General features: G+C 39.6%; 1 protein-coding gene across 4 annotated transcripts in view; it reads right to left on the reverse strand.

Annotated features, from left to right (window-relative positions):
* Window positions 1–1,426: 1,426 nt before the first annotated feature.
* LOC135697767 (keratin-associated protein 19-2-like) overlaps window positions 1,427–25,806 on the reverse strand; it is a 34,861-nt gene continuing 10,481 nt past the window's right edge. The window contains exons 2-5 of one of the 4 annotated variants that reach the window (XM_065217581.1): window positions 23,641–23,890; window positions 23,420–23,571; window positions 23,238–23,349; window positions 1,427–1,501 (exon numbers count right to left, since the gene is read on the reverse strand). In XM_065217581.1, coding sequence (XP_065073653.1) covers window positions 1,488–1,501; window positions 23,238–23,349; window positions 23,420–23,571; window positions 23,641–23,890 — 528 coding nt within the window. In that variant the 3' untranslated portion in view covers window positions 1,427–1,487. Of the gene's footprint in view, window positions 1,502–22,894; window positions 23,350–23,419; window positions 23,572–23,640; window positions 23,891–25,806 lie in introns of those variants that run through there. The other 3 variants (XM_065217580.1, XM_065217579.1, XM_065217578.1) reach the window with 3 other exon arrangements.

The following is a 25,806-nucleotide window of genomic DNA, read 5'->3' on the forward strand; positions in this document are numbered from 1 at the left end:
AATATTTGAGTTCAAAAATAGGCCAATTTTCTTGAAAAATCCCAAATATCTCCAAGTATATAGGAAATAGCGAGAAACAATGTTCTACAATAACATGTATTTTAACAATACAAAGAAGTCCTTAGAACATTACAAACCTGTAAAAATTACATAGAAAAAGTTATGGTAAAAAATATGATTTAAGAGGCACGTCCACAAAAAAACGCTTTATAGATCAATTGAGCAAAAAGATAGAAGGTTCATGTCTTCAGAAAAGTTGTTTGTATTGACATAATCTACAACTTTGCTGAATACACAAACCTTCTATCTCAGTTTAAAAAAAATGAATGTTTGATCCCACTTTAAGGGGGATTGATCACAAAATGGCTACCATCAAAAGATGGCGCCAATTATGCCTTAAAACTTCTCTGAAGACACTATATACCTAAAGTCAAAGGATTTTGCGTAATCTCACACGATCACGTTTTTCGCCGTTTGGACCACTGTGCTACGGTACACAGGGTCTTGGTGCATGGCCCGACAATCATAAGCCATTGTGATATTCCGGTTGGTTTATTATCCGAAAAGGCGCAAGAGCGACGAAACAAATCCATCAGAACATATCGGGAGTACCATCCTCGACAATTCAGTCGTCTTGCAAAAATCGAGGACGTATTCCATCGACTTTTGATGACCTCTGACCCGGTGATGACAGTGCAGAAACAGTTTCCTCAAACATTGTAGTCTATGAATTCAGATATCTCAAATATATCAAATCATATGTCCGGCAAACTTTCACATTTGATTGATGATAAATGGTACATTTCAGAAAGTAAATGACTTTTTGCTAAAACTTGCTACTTTTCGAGAAACCGGACTATGAAAATCATGGTAATTTTCACTATTTTGGCTAATATTTCACTTGTATCGACCCAAGACATTGGGAACTCTTCCTTAAAACTTGCAAATTACAAAAAACGTAAATTTCAGTTAAATTTTACAATATTCACAATATCTTTGTTGTTTGAAGACCTAGAGCTTTGAGTGTTTCGGCATTTTTTTATATTTTTTTAATGTTCTACAACTTTGCCGAAGACACAAAACCTCTAGCGTGTGAAATAAGAAAGTTAGTATCGCAGCACTATCTATGTGGATAAAATTGGAACTAATTTCTATTACCAGATGAAGGCGCATGTTAAACCGAGAAACTTTGCCAAAAACACCATTTTAATATAATGCAAACCCAATGCGCTAGAGGTTTTGTCTTGCTAATTTCGGGTCCTGGCCCAGTGTGCAATGGAGTCTCAACAAGGAAATCAAGCAAGTCGACACGATGAAAGTCTTTCACATTGGGCCTTTGCACCGCCTAAGGTGTATTTCTTTCGGATGACTTTCTTTCGAAATAATAACACGATTTTCCCTTCGTAACATGTAATAGGTTGCCATTATTCGTTATCTTAGAGTAATTGTTTATGCGAGCGGATCTTGTAGCTTGTTGCTTCAAGCATTCAGTATGGAGCACCTGCAATACCGAAACAAAATAATTTTGTATTCATCGTTTTTATTGCCACAAAACCAAAACACGGAAAAGTTACCTATCCCCAACATATCAAACGTGAAAAAGTACAAAGCAAACAAATCGATAATGGAACGAACGACAAAGCACGCCAACCATGCACCAACATCATCATCATCATCATCATCATCGAAAAGATAAAGTTTCTAGGCCTGAAGGTGTTTGCGCCTCTTGATCACGACGGGTTAGATGTTTGATAACAACAACAATGTTCGGGTTAGCATCGTGAACTTCAACACACAAACACGCACATCACAGAAAACAATAACCAGATCCAAGTTTAAATTAGTTTTTAGTTGTCGGGACCGAACCCAAAAATTCCAAGCTATAAGAAAAGGATAACATGCCTCACCGTAAGAGAAAGTTTCACTAGCTTCGCGTTGAACACCTATGATTCAATTTGGGAATGGTTGAGTCGTTCTTTGGGTAAAGAATAATAAAGCATTTACAGTGTGCCAAATGTATATTCAAACGAAATTCATCGACAATGACAGAACAAATGAATGCCTGCTGTACGGGAAATGTACGGTACAGATTATTACTCTTTTCAGCAGGATTGAGCTCAAACCCACATAGCACATCTTATATAGAGGTGGATGAATTTAAGGCGATGATTAAATAGTTATGAGACGATAAACCTAAGTATATTGTACGTGACGACTTCTAAAAGTGGCTAAAGCTGGTTATACGGACAAAACATAATCGAGGGACGATTTTTTTTTCTATTCTACATACAATGACAATGCCCAATGTTTTGACAGTAAATAGCATGATTAAATAGACTGATGCAAAGACTTTAGTAAGAAACTGACTTGACACAAACCATTTCTATTTTATACGGGAATTACTATTAGAAAACTTATGTTTTTGTTCATATCTATCTAACAATTCACCACATCACTATGATTTTAAAAATGATAACAGTGATTGTAGAAAATTTTCTCAGCTACAACTTTGTTCAAAATCACTTTTTAATCAAATGTAAGAAACAAAAGTTATAAATGATTCAAGTCACTGATGTCTTATGACTATGCTCATTCAAATGTTCAGCAGGCAACATTGTTTCTGGTGCGAAGAATAGAGCATAAATATCATTTTTTTTTTTATCTAGTTCGTTTATTTGGAAGGCTCAATCGCGTTAGCTTTACGGAGCCGATAATTCATTGTTCACTGTGTGTAACAAGATTCACTTAATTCTATGTCTAGTAGGAGTTGGGCCGATTACTCGCGGCTTACTCGAGGTTAGAAGGGTACATTTTCGAAGGATAGGATCAGGGGAGGAGCTTGGGGTAGGGTTTCGTTGTCTCATCAGAGCGTTGTCGCCAGTATGAACGGTAGTGCTGTTCTAGCTTCGTCCGGAGTTCGACCGGCTATGGTGGGTGACCAGTGGGCGACGATGAGACTCATCGAGACGGAGGACAAGACAAACAAAAACTAATAAAGAGAGACAAAAGACAAAAGGAATTAAATTCTTATACTAGACATTTGAAGAAAGACATAAACGGACTGCATATAGCAGAGATCACGGGTTGCCAACACGTCTCTGATAGGAACATAGGGTTGTCTTCCTTGGGCCTCGAGGGTATTCAAAAGTCGCTCTCTGGCGGCGTCATTATCCGTACATTGCCAAACTGCGTGTTCGATGTCATCGTAACCGTTTCCACACCGACAGATGTTGCTGTCCACGAGGTTTATTCTATTGAGATGAGCATCTAGCGAGTAGTGGTTGGACATAAGTCTACTCATCACGCGAATGAAGTCACGACTTAAGCCCAAGCCTTTAAACCACGCTCTCGAAGAAACATTAGGAATAATTGAATGTAACCACCGTCCAAGATTTCCAGTGTCCCAATCGGTTTGCCAACTCGAAAAGGTACTCTGACGCACTAAATGGTAAAATTCATCGTGTGAAATTTGCCTGTCATACAATTCGCCTTCCTGCGCGCCCACCTTTGCGAAAGAGTCCGCCTTCTCATTGCCTGGGATTGAGCAATGTGAGGGGACCCATACAAAGGTAATCATATATGATCTTTCGACCAGTACACTCATCTGCTCCCTTACCTTTGAAAGGAAATAAGATGAGTGCCTACTTGGTTTCATCGACCGAATAGCTCAATCGAACTGAGACTATCCGAGAAGATGAAGTAATGGTCTGCGGGCATGTTGGAAATCATCCCCAATGCGAAGTTGATTGCTGCCAGCTCAGCAACATAAACAGAACAAGGTTCCTAAAGTTTGCGGAAGGTGCTAGAGTTTTCATTGAAGACACCGAAGCCAGTGGATCCATTGAGACGTGACCCGTCTGTAAAATATATTTTCACGCAATTGACGTGTTGGTACTTTTCAGTAAAAATACGCGGGATAATAATAGGTCGAAGTTGATCGGGAATCCCATGAATTGCTTGTTTCATGGTCAGATCATATTCAATTGAGGAACTGCGATTGGTGAAGTGAACACGGTCTGGAGTATAACAAGGAAGACACATATCTGATGATATGTAGTGGTGGTAGATTCTCATAAATCGAGATTGTGTGTTCAGCCCAAGAATTTCTTCAAAATTAGCAATTATAAGTGTGTTCGTCACTCCGCATTTGATTAGTATTCTGAGAGAGAGCTCCCAGAAACGGTTCTGGAGGGGTGTTACTCCTGCCAGAACCTCGAGACTCATGTTATGCGTTGAGTGCATACAGCCTAGAGCAATACGTAGACAACGATATTGAATTCGTTCCAATTTTATTAGGTGACTTTTTCTTGCCGAGAGAAAGCAGAAAGAGCCGTACTCTAAAACAGAGAGAATAGTTGTTTTATAAAGCGTTATGAGGTCTCCCGGATGAGCACCCCACCATGTGCCGCAAATTGAACGGAGAAAGTTGATCCTCTGCTGACATTTTTGCTTCAAATACGTAATATGGGCATTCCAAGTGCACTTTGAATCAAACCAGACCCCAAGGTACTTGAAAGACAACGATTGGGTAATGTTTCTGCCCAAAAGATTAAGCTGCATTTGGGCTGGGTACCGCTTTCGAGTAAACACTACCAGTTCAGTTTTCTGCGGCGAGAATTCGATCCCTAGATTCATAGCCCAAGAAGACAAGTTATCTAAGGAATTTTGCAATGGTCCTTGCAAGTCCACGGCATGTGGACCTCTTACGGAAACTACACCGTCATCTGCAAGTTGTCTTAGCGTGCATTGTTCTGCCAAACAGTTGTCGATATCTTTGACGTAAAAGTTATAAAGAAGAGGGCTGAGACATGAGCCTTGGGGCAGGCCCATGTAGCTAATTCTGGAAGTTGTCAGTTGTCCAAGGGAAAAGTTCATTTGCTTTTCTGACAACAAATTGTACAAGAAATTATTTAAAATTCCAGAAAGTCCACATCTGTGCAGATTGTCTGACAGAATTTCAATGGAAACTGAATCAAAAGCCCCCTTAATGTCCAAGAATACTGAAGCCAATTGCTCCTTGTGTGCAAAGGCCAGTTGAATATCTGTGGAAAGCAGCGCTAGACAATCGTTTGTTCCTTTGCTCTTGCGGAACCCAAACTGTGTATTTGATAGCAAGTTATTTGATTCGACCCAGTGATCGAGTCTCCGAAGGATCATTTTCTCCAACAATTTCCTAATGCACGAAAGCATAGCAATCGGACGGTATGAGTTATGGTCAGACGCTGATTTGCCAGGTTTTTTAATGGCTATTACTTTGACCTGTCTCCATTCAGGCGGTACAATGTTGTTTTCTAGCAAGGAATTGAATAAATCTAGCAAGCGTCTTTTAGCGATATCTGGGAGATTTTTCAGAAGATTGAATTTAATCATATCGCTTCCCGGTGAGGAGTTGTTCGATGAAAGAAGAGCCATAGAGAAATCCAGCATTGAGAATGGTCTATCCAGAGAGCCGCCGCTAGGAGACGCTTCTCGAAGAATATTTTGTGCTGGAACTGAGTCCGGACAGACCTTTTTAGCGAAATCGAATATCCATCGGTTGGAGTATTCTTCACTCTCATTGAAAGATGAGCGGTTATGCATGTTGCGAGCCACCCTCCACAAGGTGTTCATTGAGGTTTCTCGTGAGAGTCCCTCGACGAAATTGCGCCAATAACCGCGTTTTTTTGCTTTGATTAATTGTTTCAGCTTTGTCTCAAGCTTTGAATATTCCTCGAAGTATGTGGAGGTTTTGTGTCTACGAAAAGCTTTGAAAGCATCAGATTTTTCTACATACAATTTTGTGCATTCTTCGTCCCAACCAGGTGTGGCTGGTCTCCTTTTAAAGGGTGCACTTGGAACTTTTCTTTTTTGTGCTTCCAGTGAGCTTTTGTAAATCAAATCGGCTAGGAATCGATATTCTTCCAATGGTGGAAGCGCATCTATTGATTCGACACCGATTGTCACCGCCGTTGCATATTTCTGCCAGTCGATGTTCCTTGTAAGATCAAATGGAACCCGAGATGGTTCTGCAGAGTGAGGGCCACACTTTATTGAAATGATGATTGGCAAATGATCGCTACCATGGGGATCATTGATAACCTTCCACTGACAATCCAATGATAGCGATCTTGAACACAAAGATAGGTCGAGTCGGCTTTCTCGAGCCGGAGGTTTTGCTATACGTGTCGCTTCACCAGTGTTCAAAATAGTCAAATTGAAATCGTCACATAAATCGTAAAAAATAGCCGCTCTATTGTCGTCATATAGATCGCCCCACCCAGTACCATGGGAGTTCATATCACCCAGAATTAATACTGGGGATGGAAGAATCGAAACTAGATTCCAGAGTTGACTACGGCTAATGGAGGTTCTTGGTGGAACGTATACTGAAGCTATGCAAAGATCTTTGTTCTTCACATTTATTTGGCAAGCAACGATTTCGACGCCGGATAGAGCAGGAAGGGAAATTTTGTAGAAAGGGTAGCACTTTTTGATCCCTAAAAGTACTCCTCCATAAGAATCGTCTCTATCCAGGCGTATAATGTTAAAATCGTGGAAGTTGAGTTCTTTATCGGAAGAAAGCCATGTTTCACAGAGAGCAAATATATCACAATCAGAATTGTGAAGTAAAAATTTGAACGAGTCTAGTTTAGGCACTAGACTACGGCAGTTCCACTGTAGCACAGTGATCATATCTTCAACCTCGTTCGACGAATTATCCATCGAAAGATATGATTGATGCAAGGAGGGGCCATGAAACAGTCAATTGCTTAAGATATGATTCTAACGTTGGAAGCAAGGCAGAAACTAAGCTTCTTAGAGGGTCTTGTATGTTGAACATGTTTAATATGAATTCCACAATGTCCGAAAAAGCTAGCAAACCTCGTTCGGACTTGGATTTCTTTTGAGAAGTTTGAGGAGCAGCTTTTTTATTTTTTTATCTTTGTTGGGCAATGGCGGAAAATTCTTGCTGCATCCAGGGATTGGATCAACAGGAGCCTTCGGTTTTGTTTTTTCATCCCCATTACCCTGGGAATTTGGCAATCGTCTGGAGGTGACTTTAGTTTTCTTACGGCGCACTTTCGGGGAGGGGCATTTTCTTTTTGAGGAACCGTCTATTTTTGAAGGTGCGTGTACCACCGTAGAATCACCTTCATCGGATGAGTCAGAGTCCGAACATAAATATCATGGCTACTATGCCACACTGCAGAATACAGTGTTGCCCACAAAACAGCTGCTTGATCATGCCATAAGATTATCAATCTCTTAAACAATTAATAACAATTTAATTTGACATTTGGCTGAAAAACAATATTGCGCAAAGTTGTAGCTTAGAAAATTTCCCGTAAGAATAGTTATAGAAATTTTCGAAAAAGCAATATGGAAAATGGGTAGAAGACAATGAACAAAAAGTTTGGTTTTCCCATAATAATGTACATATAAACTTCGAATAAAGACTGGACTCGGAAATAATGAGACACACAAAAATGATCACTAAAAATTCATTTTAAATCGGATACTTCTCAAATTTTCAGGGATTAAATAACTAGATATTAGCTATGTTTTGGCATAGTTTATTTATTGAATTTCCTCCCCCAAGCTGAATGCTCGTACATTTCTCTTAACACTGCTCATGAGATCTTGGGCGAGGCTTTGCCCATCTTCCTTACACAATTTCTCCCAGTTTTTCTTCAAAGCTTCATCGGTTTTGAATGTTTTTCCGCTTTTCTTCAACTTCTTCTTCATTATCGCCCAAAACTTTTCGTTCGGACGAAGTTCTGGTGTATTTGGCGGGTTCGCCTCCTTCGGGACCACATTAACGCCCTTCGCTTCGTACCAATCAATTACAGGCTTGGCGTAAAGGCACTAAGCGAGTTCCGGCCAGAACCGCGTAGGACCACGGTGAGAGCGGAGGAAGGGTAGCAAGCGCTTCTGCAAGCATTCCTCTCGATAAATCTGCCCGTTTATGGTGCCAGTTGTAACGAATGGCTTGCTGTACCGTCCGCACTCGCAGATCGCCTGCCACAACAGGTACATCTTCGCGAATTTGTCCATCTTTCTCTTCCGAAACTTTTCCGGAACCTCCATGCGGGCGTACCGACAAAAAACTCAGGCCGGGGATTTGTTTGGTGTCCGCCTTGATGTATGTCTCGTCGTCCATGACGAGACAGCCTGGCTTGACCAGCCACTCACGGCACAGCTTCCGCGCACGCAATTTGGCCACCGTGTTTTGCTTGTCAGTCCGGTTTGGCGTCTTCCTGACCTTAAAAACACGTAGCCCAGCCAGCTTCATGGTCTGCTGGACGAACCACTTCGACGAATTGACCTTTTTGGCCACGTCTCGGGTGGAAAGGTTCAGGTTATTCTTAAAGTATTGCCTTATCTTCCGGGCCTTCTCTGGGTATTCCGTTTTCGGTTTTTGGCCGCTTCCAGCGTGCCGCTCGATGGTCATCGTCTCCTGGAACATCTGCACAACGCGGGACACGGTGGAATGGTGGATTCCAAGCCTTTTGCCGATCCTTCTGTGCGACTGACCAGGATTATCGATCACCGCGCCCAAGATTTGCTGGCGTAGCTCTTCTTGTTTCGAATGCATCTTGAAAACTACTTAACAGATGTGATACAATTTTGCACACATATACATAACATTCTAAACTAGTATTTCCCAAAATTTCATTAATTTTTACCCACGCGATAAAAAGTTACACCCAAAACAAAGTGTCGCATTTTTTCCGAGTCCAGTCTTTAGTTTGTGCCAAGTCAGTTTCTTACCAAATGAGTCTAAATTTTGGGAGACTAATCAGGACATGATTTGAAACCGTTTAAGCACTGTGGAGCGAAAATTTCAAATTTTGCATCAGTCTAATGGTTAAAATAACCATGATAATCATCGAATTTACATTGTTTTTTTTTACAGGATGTTCTATCTTTCAGAAATTTGGATAGAACTGGAATTAGGGCATAACACCCTTTGTAAACAATGACTTCTTTTGCTAATTTCTAGGAACTCAAGGCACGCCCACGGAAACCAGCATAACCTTCGGGTAGGGGAAGTCTTGCCCTACCCGATGGTGCTGTTTATTTGCGTTGACGAGTCTTAACTTTCTAGAAATCATCCAAAGAATTCATTGTTTACAAAAGCTGTCACGCCTATGATTAAGAAATGTATGATTTTGTTTTTGTTTGAATACGTATGTGTCACACTGTAAACTATCAACTGTGGAGGGCACGGTTATTTACTTATAGGGTAGAACAGGCCAAAATGCACCCCGGGGTAAAAGGCCCACTGTGATTTTTCATAGCATTTTCATTACTAATTCTAGGATTTTTTGGGAAGAAATGCGACTCGAAGTAATGAGCTAGCAATGATGCTTATCAAATTCATGAATTAAAAACGGGAGACCTATGATAAACCGCATCGAGCATTTTGCCCCGGGGTACAGAACAACTTCATCACAACATGAATTTCCAACGGGGGAAATCACTTCTGTAAACTTGACATTAAGGTGATTCCTTGTAGCGTCCTTTTTCGCATTACACTTTGCAACTTCAGAAGTCAAAACATTTATATAGAATTATATTGAACCTAGCTAGAAATACTACTTTTTGTTAGCAGCGGAGAGCCAACCCACATAAACTCGAACCATAACTTGACCTTATCGGAAATGGATAAAACTTGTTTATAATCCCTCCTAAACCTAAACTGAAATGGTTATGAAACTTTACATGAACGTTTGTGTGATAAAGTTTTAACCTTATGTATTTTTTTTTTTTTCAAGTGGACCTTACAAGTAATGAGTTGTTAAGAACCATTACCATTCAAAATGCTTGTTTTCTTCATACATATTCAGAAAAGGAATTATATTAGAACCTTATTCTTTATGATTTGAGAACTTTTATGGTAATGGTTACGGTAGTCAGTAAAGTCCATGAATAGATCAACTTTATGTGGAATACATCGGAATACATTGGTTGTCTGTAAATAACCGACTACAAACTCGCAATATATTCCACGTGAAGTTGACCAATAGTACAAAACCATCCATGGACCTTACTGACTACCATAACCATTACCATTAAAGTTCTGAAACCATAAGTTAAAAGGTTCTAATATAGTTCTCTTTCCCAAAACGTATGGAGAAAACAACTTTTTTGAATGGTAATGCCAACCCATTATTTGTTAGGTCCACTTCCAAAAAACCATAATACATAAGGCTAAAACTTTATCACACAAACGTTCATGTAAAGTTCCATAACTATTTCAGGTAAAGTTTAGTAGGGATTATAAACAATTTTTAACCATTTTCGGTAACGTCAAGTTATGGTTCGCGTTTATGCGGGAAGCAATGTGTGAATTTTAAAGATTTACTATCCCCGTAAATCATGAGATTTATGCTCTTAAAATTTCGAAGCGTAATAAGAATAAATCTCGAAATGTTCAGCCACGCAATACCCGCACCACAAAACAGAAAGCCTTGGTTTATTATTCCGGGAGTATCCCTTTTGTGATGAATCTCTGTGGCATTCACAAATTAATGAAAGTTATTCCATGGAGCAGACTCGTTACACAACCAGTTGGCCTGTTGCTTAACTTTAGATCGGTACCTCCATACTGTTTTGTGGAGAAATGTGCAATGACTCTACTTTACGCTTCAGTGGACACTTCGACGAGTCAAAGGTGCTGCTGCTATGACTTGCAGCGTAATCAAACGTACTCAGACAGGTGGGTGGGTAGGAGAGCAAGAAACTGTGGAATGACTCGTGTCGCTGTCTTTTAGTAAGAGGAGCTCTTTCATTGATTGGGTGGTAAGAATGAAAGAGTTAACTTTACTTGCCCCATAAGACAAGCTAAATTCATACGGCCCCATTGACACATTGCTTCCATGTTTGAAGAAACAAAAATGAGCATTGAATGGAAATGTGTTATAAATGTTATTCAATCAATTGAGTTCTCCCTCGATAAACTGTTCCTATTGGAAGTATAAATAAAAACAGTTTGTCGCTGGTGAGTTCAATTGATTGAATTCATTTTATTGAATAAATTGAGTTTTCCATCGACAAGCTTTATTGGAAGTATAAATGATAGTAATACACTGGGGAAAATAATGCACGTGTTTTGCTCAAGTGGAATTGAAAGGATAATATTTGAGCACTCCATCTCATAACATTCATTATGAAGGCTATCAATTATTGAGTATTTTACTGTTGAAATGTCATAAGGAGCCGATTATGTACATTGTTGTTACATTGTTTCAACTTATTTAATCTTATTTTCGATAGTACATCCCATCTGGAACATTGCACCTGCCTCTGTTCTTTCATCTATTTTAATGTTTTTAGTATTGCTGGGACTATCCGGGTATATAAACGGCAGGCAGAAAACGTCTGGATGAACCGGATAAAAAAGACTGGTTATCTGGATCACCGGATTTAAATCCCTACAGACATGCAATTTAATGAGATTAAAAAAGTTGTTGAGCACAACTTTTACAAACATGTTGAAATAAAAGACCATTCCATATTTGTTTTTATTGGCAATGGCATCCTATCTTAAAACCTTGACAGATAAGTATTTCCACTGTCATGGATACCAAAATTCATTAAGTGAAATTAAATGGAAAATAATATTTTTTGCTATTTTACATAAAAAAAATATTTGAGATTTATGTAACAAGAAACAACTCGTTTCAATATTGATTGAAAATTGAAAAGCTTATGAAGAATATTGCCTTCTTTTCAAATTTCAAGGCCACATAAACATTAATTTGAATCCTTTGCACTTTGTGAAAACCAAAAATTGAACATGTAACGAAATAATGAAAGATTTTGAACGTTTATAACTCAGCTGCCCCTGAACCAATTTCAATAATTTTATCACCAATGGATCAGAAATATTTTAACGCATCGATAAAAATGCCTCCGACTGTTGATTGTCAACAAGAAACTATTGAAAAAGTGGTAAATGTCAAGCATTGTCCAAAAGTGTCGAAATAACTGACAAATCCACCAATTACGTACATGCATATGCTGCTTCCCCAACACAGTCATCAGAGAATTGTTTCTAGACGAAACATGTCGATGTTGCATTGCTGCTTCCCCAACACTGTCAACAGAAAGTCGTTAGTAGACGAAACAAGTCGAAGTGGCATTTGCCTCCGATCTTCGGGCGTGCACACGCATCGTCATATTCAGAACCACACGACCCCAACGTCCTCACTTGGAAGCAGGGGTGCATGTGATTTTGATCGATTCATTCATCGACTTTGTAACCCGTCGCGTAGTGAAGCGTTGGGAGGGTTTCAAAAGCCAAATTGAAACGCTTTTCAATTCAGCCACCACTAAATTAGGCGTTACTATACATAACGCCTTCTTTAGTCCGACTGCTTTTTCTAGCCCGGACAGGAACCAACGCCACGCGCATCGTTCGTCGCTCTTTTGAATACAGAACACCTTTCTCAAATTCTCTCAAATTGATCATCCGACTTAGCCAATTAGGAGGCGACACATGTTGGCGTAATATCGCGTGATTCTACCGAGGACTACTGGAACCTCGCACGCGAAGAAAGTAGATCATTCGCAAATCGACGTTTAATTTAGTGAGACGAATATTGTACAAAAGTGTAGTGAGGTAAACATTTAGTTTATAATTTTGCTGGCCTTGTGTAATTTCGCGTTTCGGTTCGAAGGACAAAAATTTTTTATTCCGGATAGGTCAAACCACACGTTTTGTGACCACTCCGGTGAGCCGTCGTCGTCAGCTTGTCCTACGAGCCATTATTCACCCAACAACACGTGATTACGGTTGCGAAGCTTCACCGGCGCCATCGCGCTAGCCCGCTGCAAACCAATTCCCCGTGCAGTGTGAAGCGTGAAGGCACACGTTATCGGCAACCAACGCAGCGCTGTCGTATGAGATCGACAATTTGGTCGCGTTCTAGACGCGCAGTGAGCGCGCTAGCTATAGGCAGTAAATCGGCCATCCGGCCAAACGTAGCCTCGGCAGCAAGGTTGCGGCCATTCTCACCGATCACTCTAGTCGCTCAGTGGGCGTTCTAGCCACTATTCACCGATCGGCCATCCGGCCGAAAGCAAGCTCGCGAGCGAGGCCGCGGGCGTCCCGGTCGATCGGTCCTCCGGCCGAAAGCAAGTTCGGCAGCGCTGTGAGCGTCTACGTAGATCGGCCACATGGCCGTACTCCATCAGCGACCGTCAACACCAACCACCGACAACACCAAGGTCAGATTAGAACATTAGATTAACGAGAAGCCTTTATATGTACTCACTACTAAGCCTCTAACTCAAAACCACCCATGTGTAACCTAGAAAGATACACGGCAAAGCCAATGAATACAAGTCGATTTCATCTTGCGAAAACCCTAGTTACCTATTGTTAACTCTATTAAGCTTTTGGTGACGTTAGTTGTTTGGTTTGAGAGTTTTTTTAGTTTGGCCCCGCGATTGTTAGACCCGCACTGAGTGAGTTAGCTCGGTAGACTTTACAACGCGCATTACCGCATCACGCTGATAGGCGTGTTGGCGCTTAAGCGGATTGGTTATATATTAGATTGGGGCAGTCGGGCAGTGGTTGCATCTGTCCGTACCAGAAAGGCAGTCTCATTTTTTCAGTTGAGTTCCGTTTCTGTTGCGTGGTTGAGCTCTGTTCCACTTCTGTTACCGATCCCGATGTGCAGGATATCCACGGCACAGGCGTTCCAGAAAACAAAGGTGACGTATCGTTTCGTTTAGCCTGCACGGTATTTGAGCCTGCCGCGGAAACATCTTGTTACAACTTTCTGTTTCGAGTAATTAATCGACGGCAAACACATTCATTGATACGTTTGTTGTTCTGGATGAGAGAAGAGCATAGCAGAAATAGTGCGAAATAGGTAAGTGAAGCCATGATCATCAAAAGTGGAAATCGGTAAGGAGAATTGACTTTCACCCCTCTGCTTCTAAGCCCCTTAATTCAGTCGTCGGCATAGCAATGAAAACTAGCATCGCACTGCTTTTGGTTCTTGGGTTACACTTGCTGGTTGCAATTCTGCTGTTCGACATTTCCGAAGGACCACCAAAAAAACATGAAATTACACTATTTTCTAGGGATGCCTGAAAGTCCAATTGTTCGATTGACGATTAATCGTGTAACCGACATCCCTTCTTGTTTATACTCTTTTGATTTAGCGCAATAGAGAAAATAAATAAAAGTTATAATTTATCTGAACTGACATAGAGAAAAACTATGACGTGAAACAGGATCATAAATTCGCAGAAAAAAGTGTTAAACGTGTTTCTGCTAATGGCTAAGATTTACCAACTTGCTAAGAGAAGGAGTTTTTTTTTCCTCTGTTCAGGACCTAACACCACTACGACCAGTAATTTGATCTATTGTAGTATATCCCGTGTCCTTAGTATAGTGCATGTCGTATTACTCCATCACTATCGAGAAATTATGAAGTAGGATAGAGAACTACTTCGGCCTACTCACTCATTTTGGGCCTATCGAGCAGAAAACTTCAAATAAATCCATGATTTCAGAGTTAACAAGTCAATTATACGTTTGGTACTATAGTTTAGTTAATAAGCTACCGAACGAAGTCAATTAGAATGCGTGGTATGAAGGTTTGCACCCATTTTTCCCGAAAAAAAAAGAAGCGCTCCGACCGAATTATGTTTTATCTTCATCCGATAGGCCGAAGTGAATTCTTTGGCGTTTCAATGGCGTTATTCACTATTGAGCGTTAGGCTGAGTTGAGAATCCGTAGGCCGAGTTTGGCGTCAAGAAGCAGTGTTTTTTTTTTCCTGTGTTGGGGACATAATACCACCGCGACCATAACCTTGATCTATTGTGGTGTATCCTCTTTTGATTTTGCCGTAACGCAATGGCAAGATGCTATTTATATGAGCAACCACCACTACTGTTGTTGGCAATTATCCCAAACAGGTAATGCATTCCTTATGAAATGTATAACTTGATTGGGAGAAGCAGCCCAGATTTGCCAGGGTTCCATAAGCCCCTTATCTAGATATATACGTCGTTTGTGAAATAGTGCAACGCAGTCACACAGCAAATGTTTAGAGCTCTCACTCTCTAGTTTACAAAAACGGCATCTGTCTTCATCAACTTTTCCGATAAGTTTAAGGTGATTTTTACTAGGACAGTGTCCTGTAATCAAACCAGTATATGTACTCAAATCGTGTTTCGATAAGGTCAGCAGTTTTTGTGTGTGCAAAGCGTTGGGCTCTATGAAACGTTTTGATTGCCGGGCATTTAAGGTATTATTCCAGTTGCATTGTACCTTTATTCTTTCCCAGTTATTGAACTCCATTTTAAGAGCACAAAAAGATAATCCTAAAAATGGTTCAGGTCCAATAAATTGCATTGATGATCCCACTTTAGCCAATTGATCAGCTTTTTCGTTCCCTTCGATTCCGCAATGACCAGGAACCCAGTATAGGTTAACCTTATTACAGTAGGACAAATGCTGCAATAGCTTAGTGCATTCCCAAACCAGTTTTGAAGTGCAAGTTTTGGACTTTAGAGCATTCAACGCTGCTTGGCTATCTGAACAAATACATATGTTTGCATTTTTATAATTTCTTTTTAAGCAAATCGTGGCACATTCTAGGATGGCATATATTTCAGCTTGAAATACTGTTGGCCATTTTCCCATCGGCACCGATAGGCTGATCCCAGGACCACTTATTCCAGCCCCAACCATATTATCTTGTTTCGATCCATCCGTATAGAATACTATTGACCCAGGACGAAAAGATGGCCCTCCTGTATTCCAATCATAACGAGTCACTTCAGGAACTTTGAATTGGTGATTGAAGTTGTTACGCTTTAACATCCAGTCTTCATTCATTAAAATTAGTGGAATTATTTGAAACTCTTTTAAAATGCTCAGATGTCCAATAAGATCTCCATCAAAGAAATTCATGGACCGTTTGAGCCTCAGAGCACTTTTTATTGCATCCATTTGAATAAATTGATGTAAAGGAAGAATATTGAGTAGAGCATCTAATGCCTTCGAAGGAGTACTACGCATTGATCCAGTAATGGAAAGAGTAGCAAGTCTTTCTAACTTGTTCAATTTAACTTGTGCCGTTTGTTGTCTGGTTTTTGGCCACCAGATTAGTGATGCATAAGTGATTCTGGGTTTAACAATAGCCGAGTAGATCCAATGTATCATCTTCGGCTTTAGACCCCATTTTCTACCAAATGATCTTTTACATACCCAAAAAGCATTTGTTGTTTTTTTTTTCTATTTGTTGTTTCATATGTCTGTACCAGCAGAGTTTACTATCTAGGATTACTCCCAAATACTTAACTTCTGACGACAGTGATAATTTAACATCTCCTAGTTTAAGATCAGTGGTAGAGACTCTACGTCTTTTGGTAAAGGGTACAATTGATGTTTTCGTAGGATTTATGTTCAGTCCTTCTTGTGTGCACCATGATAGTGTGAATTTTAATGCTTTTTGCATTCTATCAAATACAATTTTATCAAATTTTCCGCGAACTATAATAACAATGTCGTCAGCAAATCCAAATACTTCAAATCCTTGATGCTTTAACTTTAAAAGAAGATCATCAACTACCAGAGACCACAGAAGTGGAGAAAGAACTCCTCCTTGAGGACAGCCTTTTACAGCTGTTACTTTTACTAGTGCATCTCCAAGATTAGCTGATATTTCTCTTTTGGATAGCATCTCCACAATCCATTTAATTATGTTTTCATTAAAGCCACGATTTCTCATGGCGTTTATCATTGACGAAAAAGACGCATTGTCAAATGCACCTTCAATATCCAGAAACGCTGCTAATAGAATTTCCTTTGCCGTGAAGGTTTTTTCTATTTTAGTAACTAGCATATGAAGAGCTGTTATGGTGGATTTGTCTGACTGATAGGTGAATTGGGCTCTACATAGTGGGTTACCATGAAGAGCATCTGATTTGACATATTCATCTATAAGTTTTTCTATTAACTTCAAAAATATTGATGAAAGACTTATTGGTCTAAATGATTTCGGTGAAGTTTTGTCTTTTTTGTTTGCCTTAGGTATGAACACCACCCGGACTTGCCTCCATATTTTTGGTATGTACCCTAGAAGAAAGCTCGATTTGAAGAGCTTGATTAAAATAGGAATTATTAAAGTTTTGCACTTTTGGATATGTGCTGAAAAAATTCCATCTACACCTGGGGATTTGAATGGGCTGAAAGAGTCTATTGCCCATTCAATTCTAGAGTCTGTAAATAGAATATTTGCTAGATTGACAGCCTCCTTGTTGAACACTACTAATTCACAAGTGTTATTCATTCTAGTAGTACCATTTTGTTCTTCACATCTTAGAGATGTATCTTGTATGCAGTCAGTAGTAGGTCTAGACCCTGGAAAATGAGAATGCATCATCATTTCCAAAGTTTCTGTTGCATTTATAGTAAAAGAGCCATCAGCTTTTTTAAGAGCTCCCAGGCCGTTAGAATGGTCCTTTGAGAGAACTTTATGAAGCCTTGCAGTTTCAGGAGTGCTTTCTATGTTTTCTCACATGTGCCTCCAGTCTTTTCGCTTGGATCTTCTTATTTCTCTGTTATACTCACTTAGAGCCTCTTTATACTGAGACCAGTTTGCTGTGCATTTGGCAGAATTGAATAGTTTCCTAGCCCTTTTCCTTAGTTTTTCTAATCTATCATTCCACCATGGCACATTTCTGTTTTTTTTTTTTCTTCTGTTCGGGACATTACACCACTGCGACCAGTAATTTGATCTATTGTAGTATATCCCGTGTCCTTAGTTTAGTGCATGTCGTTTTACTCCATCACTATTGAGAAATGATGAAGTATTCGGTTTTGATACAGTTGTCATTCTTGCCTTCATCGCACGGAATCGATTCTAACTGAAAGGTTCCGCTATTTATACCCTTCGGAGTGTTGAAACACCCTCCAAAGGCGCGCCCCTTTGTCAGTCAATATTGGATTCCTTAACAACAAAAACAAGCTATGAAACCGATAATGACCATGCATCAGAACCCTAGTATTAACCACTTCAAACTAGGGAACAACGAATAGAAGATTAGGAATCACATACATAGGTGAATACTAACTAACTCATTTTTTCCTTGTTTCAAGATCATCCTCGGTCCAGGCAACCCGAGGATTTATCACTATCAACAAGGCATAAAAAGTAACAAGGACTAAGATGTGTTCCTTTGATTACTGAAAAAAACCTGTTCCCCTAGTTTGAAGAAGTCAGGACTAGGAATCGGTGGTAGATCTTACATCCCGTAACGTACCACGAAAAGGTGATCTACCCACGTTACGGGGCAAATTCTGTTAGTCGTGCGCACCTTTGCAGGGCAACTAATATTATAAGCCTGATTTATATTGCTTATTAAGCAATTAGCAGCTTTTTCTAGCTTAGAAATTGAATCAAAATCTTGTAAAATAGGCTCATTTTGACTCTGAAGACTGAAGCTGTATAGCTCCCAATTTGTTTTACGAGGATCTACAATGTAACCGTTCACGAATTTTCGTTGAGGTTTTCGTAAAACTCAGTGACTTAAGCGCAACTCTCGATTAGGAGAGACCACTGGTCATCTTCGAATTTTGCCCGATTTATGAGACCTTATCTCAGAGAACCTCTTGAACGGTTTCCGATTACTAAACGCCAAGTCCCGTAGAACCGCAGATATTATCGGAACGAAAGAATTACTCTGACTTACCCAGAATATGAACGAAACGGAAAGAGAAAGAAGGAATTCTTACTCAACTGTGCGGTAATCGAAGGAAAAACTGAACGTAAGATAGCGAGTGTCTTTTATTCCAGGGAAAAAACATACTAAAGCATAAAAAAACTAATCTTCAATTTTCATTAAACACTATTATTGAGTTCGTTTATTCGGGTTGGACTTCTGGATGAGTGTACGGAAAAAGGGCAAATCATGGCCATGAATAAAAACATGCTCTAACATACCTGCGCAGGTTTTTCGACGCGAAGAACGACGGCTCGATGATGGCTGACGGTGGGGACTCGACGACTCGATGATGGCGACGGAAGGCGACCTTCCAGTTAGCGTGGCGATGGTGGCGAGGCGTGATGGCGCCGCACATGAGCTGCAGTATGGCGAGCAGCGATGAAGGTGACCCGTGCGCAGTATGACCGAACTAGAGTTGCGGAGAGAGTGGCGGCTGGACGGAAGGCTTCCGATTTAATACGTCGAGAGCTGAGCATCGACCGTAGTCGTGCTTTCCCGGGAGATTCGCCCCTCAGAGAAAAGAGGGCGAACTTACCGCCGCACGGCTTCGCGTACTAAGCTTCCGCTATGACCGCCCGGGATGGAATGAAACCCACCCTTCTCCTTGGATTGAATCCGGACCGTAGTACGCTCTTGGCTACGCACTCAAACGGCGCTCTCGGAAAGAATGGTCCACAAGGGTTTGTAGCGGAAAAAGGACATCGTCGACGGTTGATTTGCGACCGTCGGAAAAGTTTCGCTCCGTGGAATAGCGAACTTCACTAATCTCCGTTTGGCTACTTTTGAACAGGCGGGCCTTCGCTTGGCGCACGAGTCTGATGGTCCGTTTCACACGGACGACGGAATAGATGCCACTTAACAGGACCCCTTGTCCGGCCTTGCGATAGCCGAACTGAAGATAAATATCCAGCCCGTACAAAAAAAGCGCAAAGCGCTTTTTTGTACAAAATTCACTGAAACAAAACGAACAGACTACGCGGAATTTAAAACTACCTTAGCTACAATTTTAAGGCAATTCTAAATGCACAAACGACTTTTAACGAGAGCTTAATTCGCGCACTTCTGTTCACCAGCCGAGCCGAGAAGCAGTGTTAAACTTTTGACAATATCTCAACGATTGGTTTCTCTTTATCAAATCATAAGGTATATACGGAAAGGTAAATAAACTTGAAAGCCATCAATAATAATAAAACTCCGTTTGGTGCTAAACTGCGCTAGATTAAGAAAGAGTAAGTGCAGGTTGTGATTAATAGGCCGGAAATTGGGTAGTTAACCCTATTCGATTTTTGGACAGTTGTCATTATCGCATTTATCGCAATGATCCGACTCTAATTGAAAGGTCCCGCTCTTTTTACCCTTCGGAGTGTTGAAACACCCTCCAAAGGCGTGCCCCTTTGTCAGTCAAAATTGGATTTCTTAGCAACAACATTAAGGAATGACACCGATAATGACCATGCATCAGAACCCTAGTCTTAACCACTTCAAACTAGGGAACAATGAATTGAAGATTAGGAGTCACATAGATGAAGACTAACTAACTCATTTTTTTCTTGTTTCAAGATCATCCTCGGTGGACAAAGCCGAATCTTGTCACTATCAACAAGGCATAAAAAGTAACAAGGACTAAGATGTGTTTCTTGGATTACTGAAAAATCATGTTCCCCTAGTTTGAAGTAGTCAGGACTAGGAATCGGTGGTAGATCTTACATCCCGTAACGTACCACGAAAAGGTGATCTACCCACGTTACGGGGCATAAGAGAAGGAGTTTAACGAGGAAAACTTAAAAGAGGAGGAGCTTTAGCTGGGACACTGATATTCTGCGGCCTTCCAACCTGTCGCGGACACCAGTTCAACCCCTTTCCAGCAGCAGACGGGCCGAGAATCTTACGAGTGCCCAATCATTGGGCCGAAGAATATGGGGCCTGTACTACCATCGGTTCTTTTCAGGGGAACCAAGATTTTCCAAAAGAGTTAAATTTCTGTACATGTCCCAAATTAAATTCATATTAAAAGGTTCTTTTCAGGGCAATCATATCATAAAAAGTGCAAACAGAGAGAATCCCGCTCAAACTCCTATTCCTACACAAATCATAAGCTCCTGCTGCAGTTAAACATTTACAATAAATTTCATAATAAAATTGTTTGAACAAAAGCTCAAAAACATTTCCAAACGTTGATGATCATAGATTTTCATGTCACTGAAGTTATCCAGTACCATACCATCCAGCATGTACTAATTTGTAGTACAGGAAGCCATCCAGTACCATACCATCCAGAATGCATCATAAATCAACTATTGCATACTTCACGGCGTAAATGGAGCAATTGTGCTAAATTAACTTTTAAATCAAAATTTACAACCATTAATGATATTACATATAATTTAACAATGTATGGTGGGAAAACCAGTGATAAACCATTCCAGTTCTTCACCTAGAATATTCTAGAATATCTAAACAAGACATTTAAACATTAAGAAATCTTGGCTAATTGTTTTTAAATTGTTTGATTGATTTTTTTACTTCAAAGAGGAGTTCTTCAAAGAAATTTGAAAAATTTTCTATAAACACTTGCTGGATGGGAATACTGAGTCAAATATAAGTAAAGTGATTTATTCAGAATATTCAGTAATATCGTAAGAAGACATTTGCATACTTAAACATCATGGCTAATTGTTTTGAAATTGTCTGATTGATTTATTTTTACTTCAAAGAGGAGTTCTTCAAAGAAATTAAAAAAAAAATTCTACTAATACTTGCTGGATGGGAATACTGAGTCAAATATAAGTAAAGTTATTTATTCAGAGTATTCAGCAATATCTTAAGAAGACATTTGCATACTTAAACATCATGGCTAATTGTTTTGAAATTGTCTGATTGATTTATTTTTACTTCAAAGAGAAGTTCTTCACAGAAATTTGAAAATTTTTCTGCAAATACTTGCTGGATGGGAATACTGAGTAAAAAAAAACAATCAGACAATTTCAAAACAATTAGCCATGATGTTTAAGTATGCAAATGTCTTCTTAAGATATTGCTGAATACTCTGAATAAATCACTTTACTTATATTTGACTCAGTATTCCCATCCAGCAAGTATTTGTGGAATTTATTTTTTAATTTCCTTGAAGAACTCCTCTTTGAAGTAAAAAAATCAATTAAACAATTTAAAAACAATTAGCCAAGATGTCTTAATGTTTAAATGTCTTGTTTAGATATTCTAGAATATTCTAGGTGAAGAACTGGAATGGTTTATCACTGGTTTTCCCACCATACATTGTTAAATTATATGTAATATCATTAATGGTTGTAAATTTTGATTTAAAAGTTAATTTAGCACAATTGCTCCATTTACGCCGTGAAGTATGCAATAGTTGATTTATGATGCATTCTGGATGGTATGGTACTGGATGGCTTCCTGTGTACTACAAATTAGTACATGATGGATGGTATGGTACTGGATAACTTCAGTGACATTAGATTTTGTTAATTTGAAAGTGTCAAACTTGAAATTAGTAAAAAAGGTAGCATTTTTGCTTAACATACTAAAAAAATATTGCATAGTTTAATTTTATGTTAATATAATTTTAAACACTTTGAATTTTACCCAAAATTATTGTAAATGTTTTACAGTGTTTATTATTTTTAAAGCAATTTTTTCCATTTTTTTTTTCATTTTGATTGGAAGTGCGGTTTTTGAGTAAGGATTTGCTGAAAATCTCGAATACACAATTTTGATTTTTTTTTCGGGATTGGAAATGACTGGATTTTATCGATAATGTAAAAAATTGATCATAACAATCAATTATGCAAAGATTCAAGCAAATTGGAGATTGTTGCATTTGATTGATTCGTCATTTGGTGTGGAACTTCGCTGCTAGTAAAGATGCTGTGATGCCAACTCCCTGACTGGTAATAAAATAAAAATATAAAAATCAACAGTGAATAAACAAAAATCAAGTAATTAGATACGACATACGCTCAAGAAGCCTAGGAAAGGTGCACAAAAGTATGACTGGGCATGAAATAAAAATTAATGTAACATGCTCAGTTCATGGAACTTACCACTCTTGTTCAATGAATAGATCGCTAGAACTTTCTCAAATGATTCATCGGATAAAATAAATTGCTACACAAGCCGCAATAGCCTTCGCCATGCTTTGGGTAAAATGAAGCACAATAAATTATTTCTTTGGAACTGAATCCAAGCCGCTTTGGTGTTGGTGGTGTTACATACATAGGAGTTATCACATTTAGCACACGTTTTCAACGATGGTTCACGTTCACAAAAGCACATAGTATTCACACGAAACGTCACAGAGCAGTTCAGTTGTAACCTCGGTAGCCGCTCACCAGACTCGCGCTCGATATTCCGGCCGGATTAGTACCGGAGTAGTAGCCGTAGCCCAGATTACGTGTACCGAAATAATTACCACTGTTGTAGCCAAGATACGACTGTAGTCCTCCATTACCTCCGTAACCGCCGTAGCCGCCGTACCCACCGTAGCTTCCGTATCCACCGTAAACGGTGCCTCCGCCGACACCACCGCCTACATAAGGATTACCACCTCCGAGGGTGTTCGTTCCAGGATAGTAGCCCGGATTGCTGCTCTGCTAAAATGAAACAAACGCATAATCGAAATTGTTATCACAGCGCTAGTTCACCACACCGTTATTTACTTACTGGATAGAAGCCTCCTTGTGGGTAGTACCCTCCCTGTGGATAATACCCTCCGGTTTGTGGATAGTAGCCTCCGGTTTGTGGATAATAACCTCCACTCGGGTAATAGCCCCTGTTGCCATAGTACGGTTTTCCGAGCAACCCAAAGTCGAAAACTAGAACAGAGTTAATTAATCAGAGCTTCAAACAACATGGCATCGTTAAAAAATAACCATTCAACTTACGTCTCTCGTTGGGCGAACCGGAATAATAGCTGCTTCTCAGGGACCGTCCCGCTTCAGCGGAACGTCCGCCATCACTTGTCTGTGATCCACCCGGTTCAGGACCACGCTCATCGACAGCCACTGCCGCCTGAGCCTGGCCTGCTGGTTGGAACAATCGAGCCTGGTTTCCAGCGCTACCAGTGCCACCCGTCGTACGCTGACTGCTGATCACATCCAGGGACACCAGCACCGTGAATAGGAAAAACTGACACTGCGGGGAGAGAGAGAGCGAGAAGGCAATGAAATATAATTAAAATATGCTCAACATTATGGTGCTGTTATCGTTTGACTGTCGTGGAACCTGTGGTGCGCGTGGGATAATGCAATTCTCTTTGTTCGGTTAATGGTCTGGCGTTCAACACATTGAGTGGGGCAAAGATGTTATTTTTTGTAATGAATATCTACAGTGTGACGAGTATTTTTCCGTCCTGCTTCGTGAAGAAATTATGGGCAGTGACATTAGGAAAAATTCCATATTCCAGATATCATTCGCATGTTTGAATGATGGAAGCCAATAATCGAGACGGCTTAACAACTGCTAAACAGGGGGAATGGCTCTAATGCCTATGGATCTAAGATTGTTTCTAAGAATCTATTTATCAATTTTATCTAGATGAATGCGTCATTGGAACGGTACTAACGGATATTTTTGGTCGCTTTTGAAAATTTAGTCTGTTGCTGTATTTATGTATGGGTACAAATTATGGCCTAAGGCCGACAAAAAAATCATAACACAAAAACTATTGATTTGATAAAGATGACATCTGAAAAGAAATTGTGGGTAGGGGAATTTACGTATTCTCGTCAATCTAAGCAGCGTCTGCACTTCTACTAGCATTTTCTCAGCGTCACGCACATATATGATGCGTCTGTTTGTTTACATTCATCTGCTGCTTGCTTCTCTATCCATTCCAATCGACAGAATTTTTCAAAACGTTTTGAAAGCGTTTTTACAACGCTCCAAACTTCTCAGGTGAGTGTGACTATTGTCGGCAGCCTCTTTTTCTTCGGCAACCTTCCCATTAGAACTGCGTGTTAACCAGCTGTTCTATTATCGGCAACTCGAAATCAACCCCATTTTGTAGTGCGTATGCTTTATTTGAAGAAAAATGTAGCATTACTGGATTGCTCGATCGTTCACATATAATCAGATTGAAGCTGAAAGGCTAAACAATCGTTTGGACACATTCAGGGAAGTGCGTTGATGGGAAAACATAGTGAAATTAACGTTTAAATTTAGGTTGCCGAAAACAGTCAATGGGTGCCGAAGCCAACATTTACCCTAGGTAAATTATCTTTAAGGAAAAAATACACATAAATTAAAAACTTCGTAAATTAATATAAAAAGAATGTAAAACGTTGATTATCTCAAAACACCCCCATCTATCATAATACAATTTTCACTTCTTTTCAAATGTTATTTTGATCAGATCAATAGTTTTCATGCAATGATTTTTTGAAAAAAAATATATGCAATTTTTTTAAACGCACTTTTTAAAAGTTACTGTGTAGAGAAAAAAAAAAACATATTAAAATGAAAAATGCAACCACTGATAGCAGCAATCATGTGAGCAATGTTTCATTCAAATTGGACGGGATCGAGAGAAAATTTAAATAATTTTAAGCGTTTTGCGCTGGAAATGTTCTACATTATTTGGAAATTAATATTAAGAAATGAGACAAACGTCGAGCATCCTGTGCAAGTCTACTACAAATTATTGTTTGAAGTAATACTTAAAAAAGTACCCATAAGGAAAAACAAAAAGTTCATGTAATAGTTAATATCCTGACTGGTACAGGGTGCGTGACGAATTTTTGCAGTAAACTACATATTTGAGAAAAATTACACCAGTTAGTTATTCTAGCAATGAATGTTTTGTGATTTATTTTCTTTCACAACATATGGAAGTTGTTACTAATTTTATTCAAAAAAAATCGCCTTCCCTTTCGACGACTGTAGTTAGACGCTTCCGGAAACTGCCGCATGCACGTTTTACAATGTTTCGATCCATAGATGTCATCACTGCCTTGATTTTAGCTTTTAGCGACTTAAGTGTGGTGTGAGGGGTTCTATTGGTATCCCGTTCGACGAAGCCCCATACAAAATAATCCAACGGATTGATATCG

Source organism: Ochlerotatus camptorhynchus, unplaced genomic scaffold (genome assembly GCF_037179485.1).
Source record: "Ochlerotatus camptorhynchus isolate MF236.1 unplaced genomic scaffold, CSIRO-AGI_Acam_v1.1 ptg000077l, whole genome shotgun sequence".
Lineage (NCBI taxonomy): Eukaryota > Metazoa > Arthropoda > Insecta > Diptera > Culicidae > Ochlerotatus > Ochlerotatus camptorhynchus.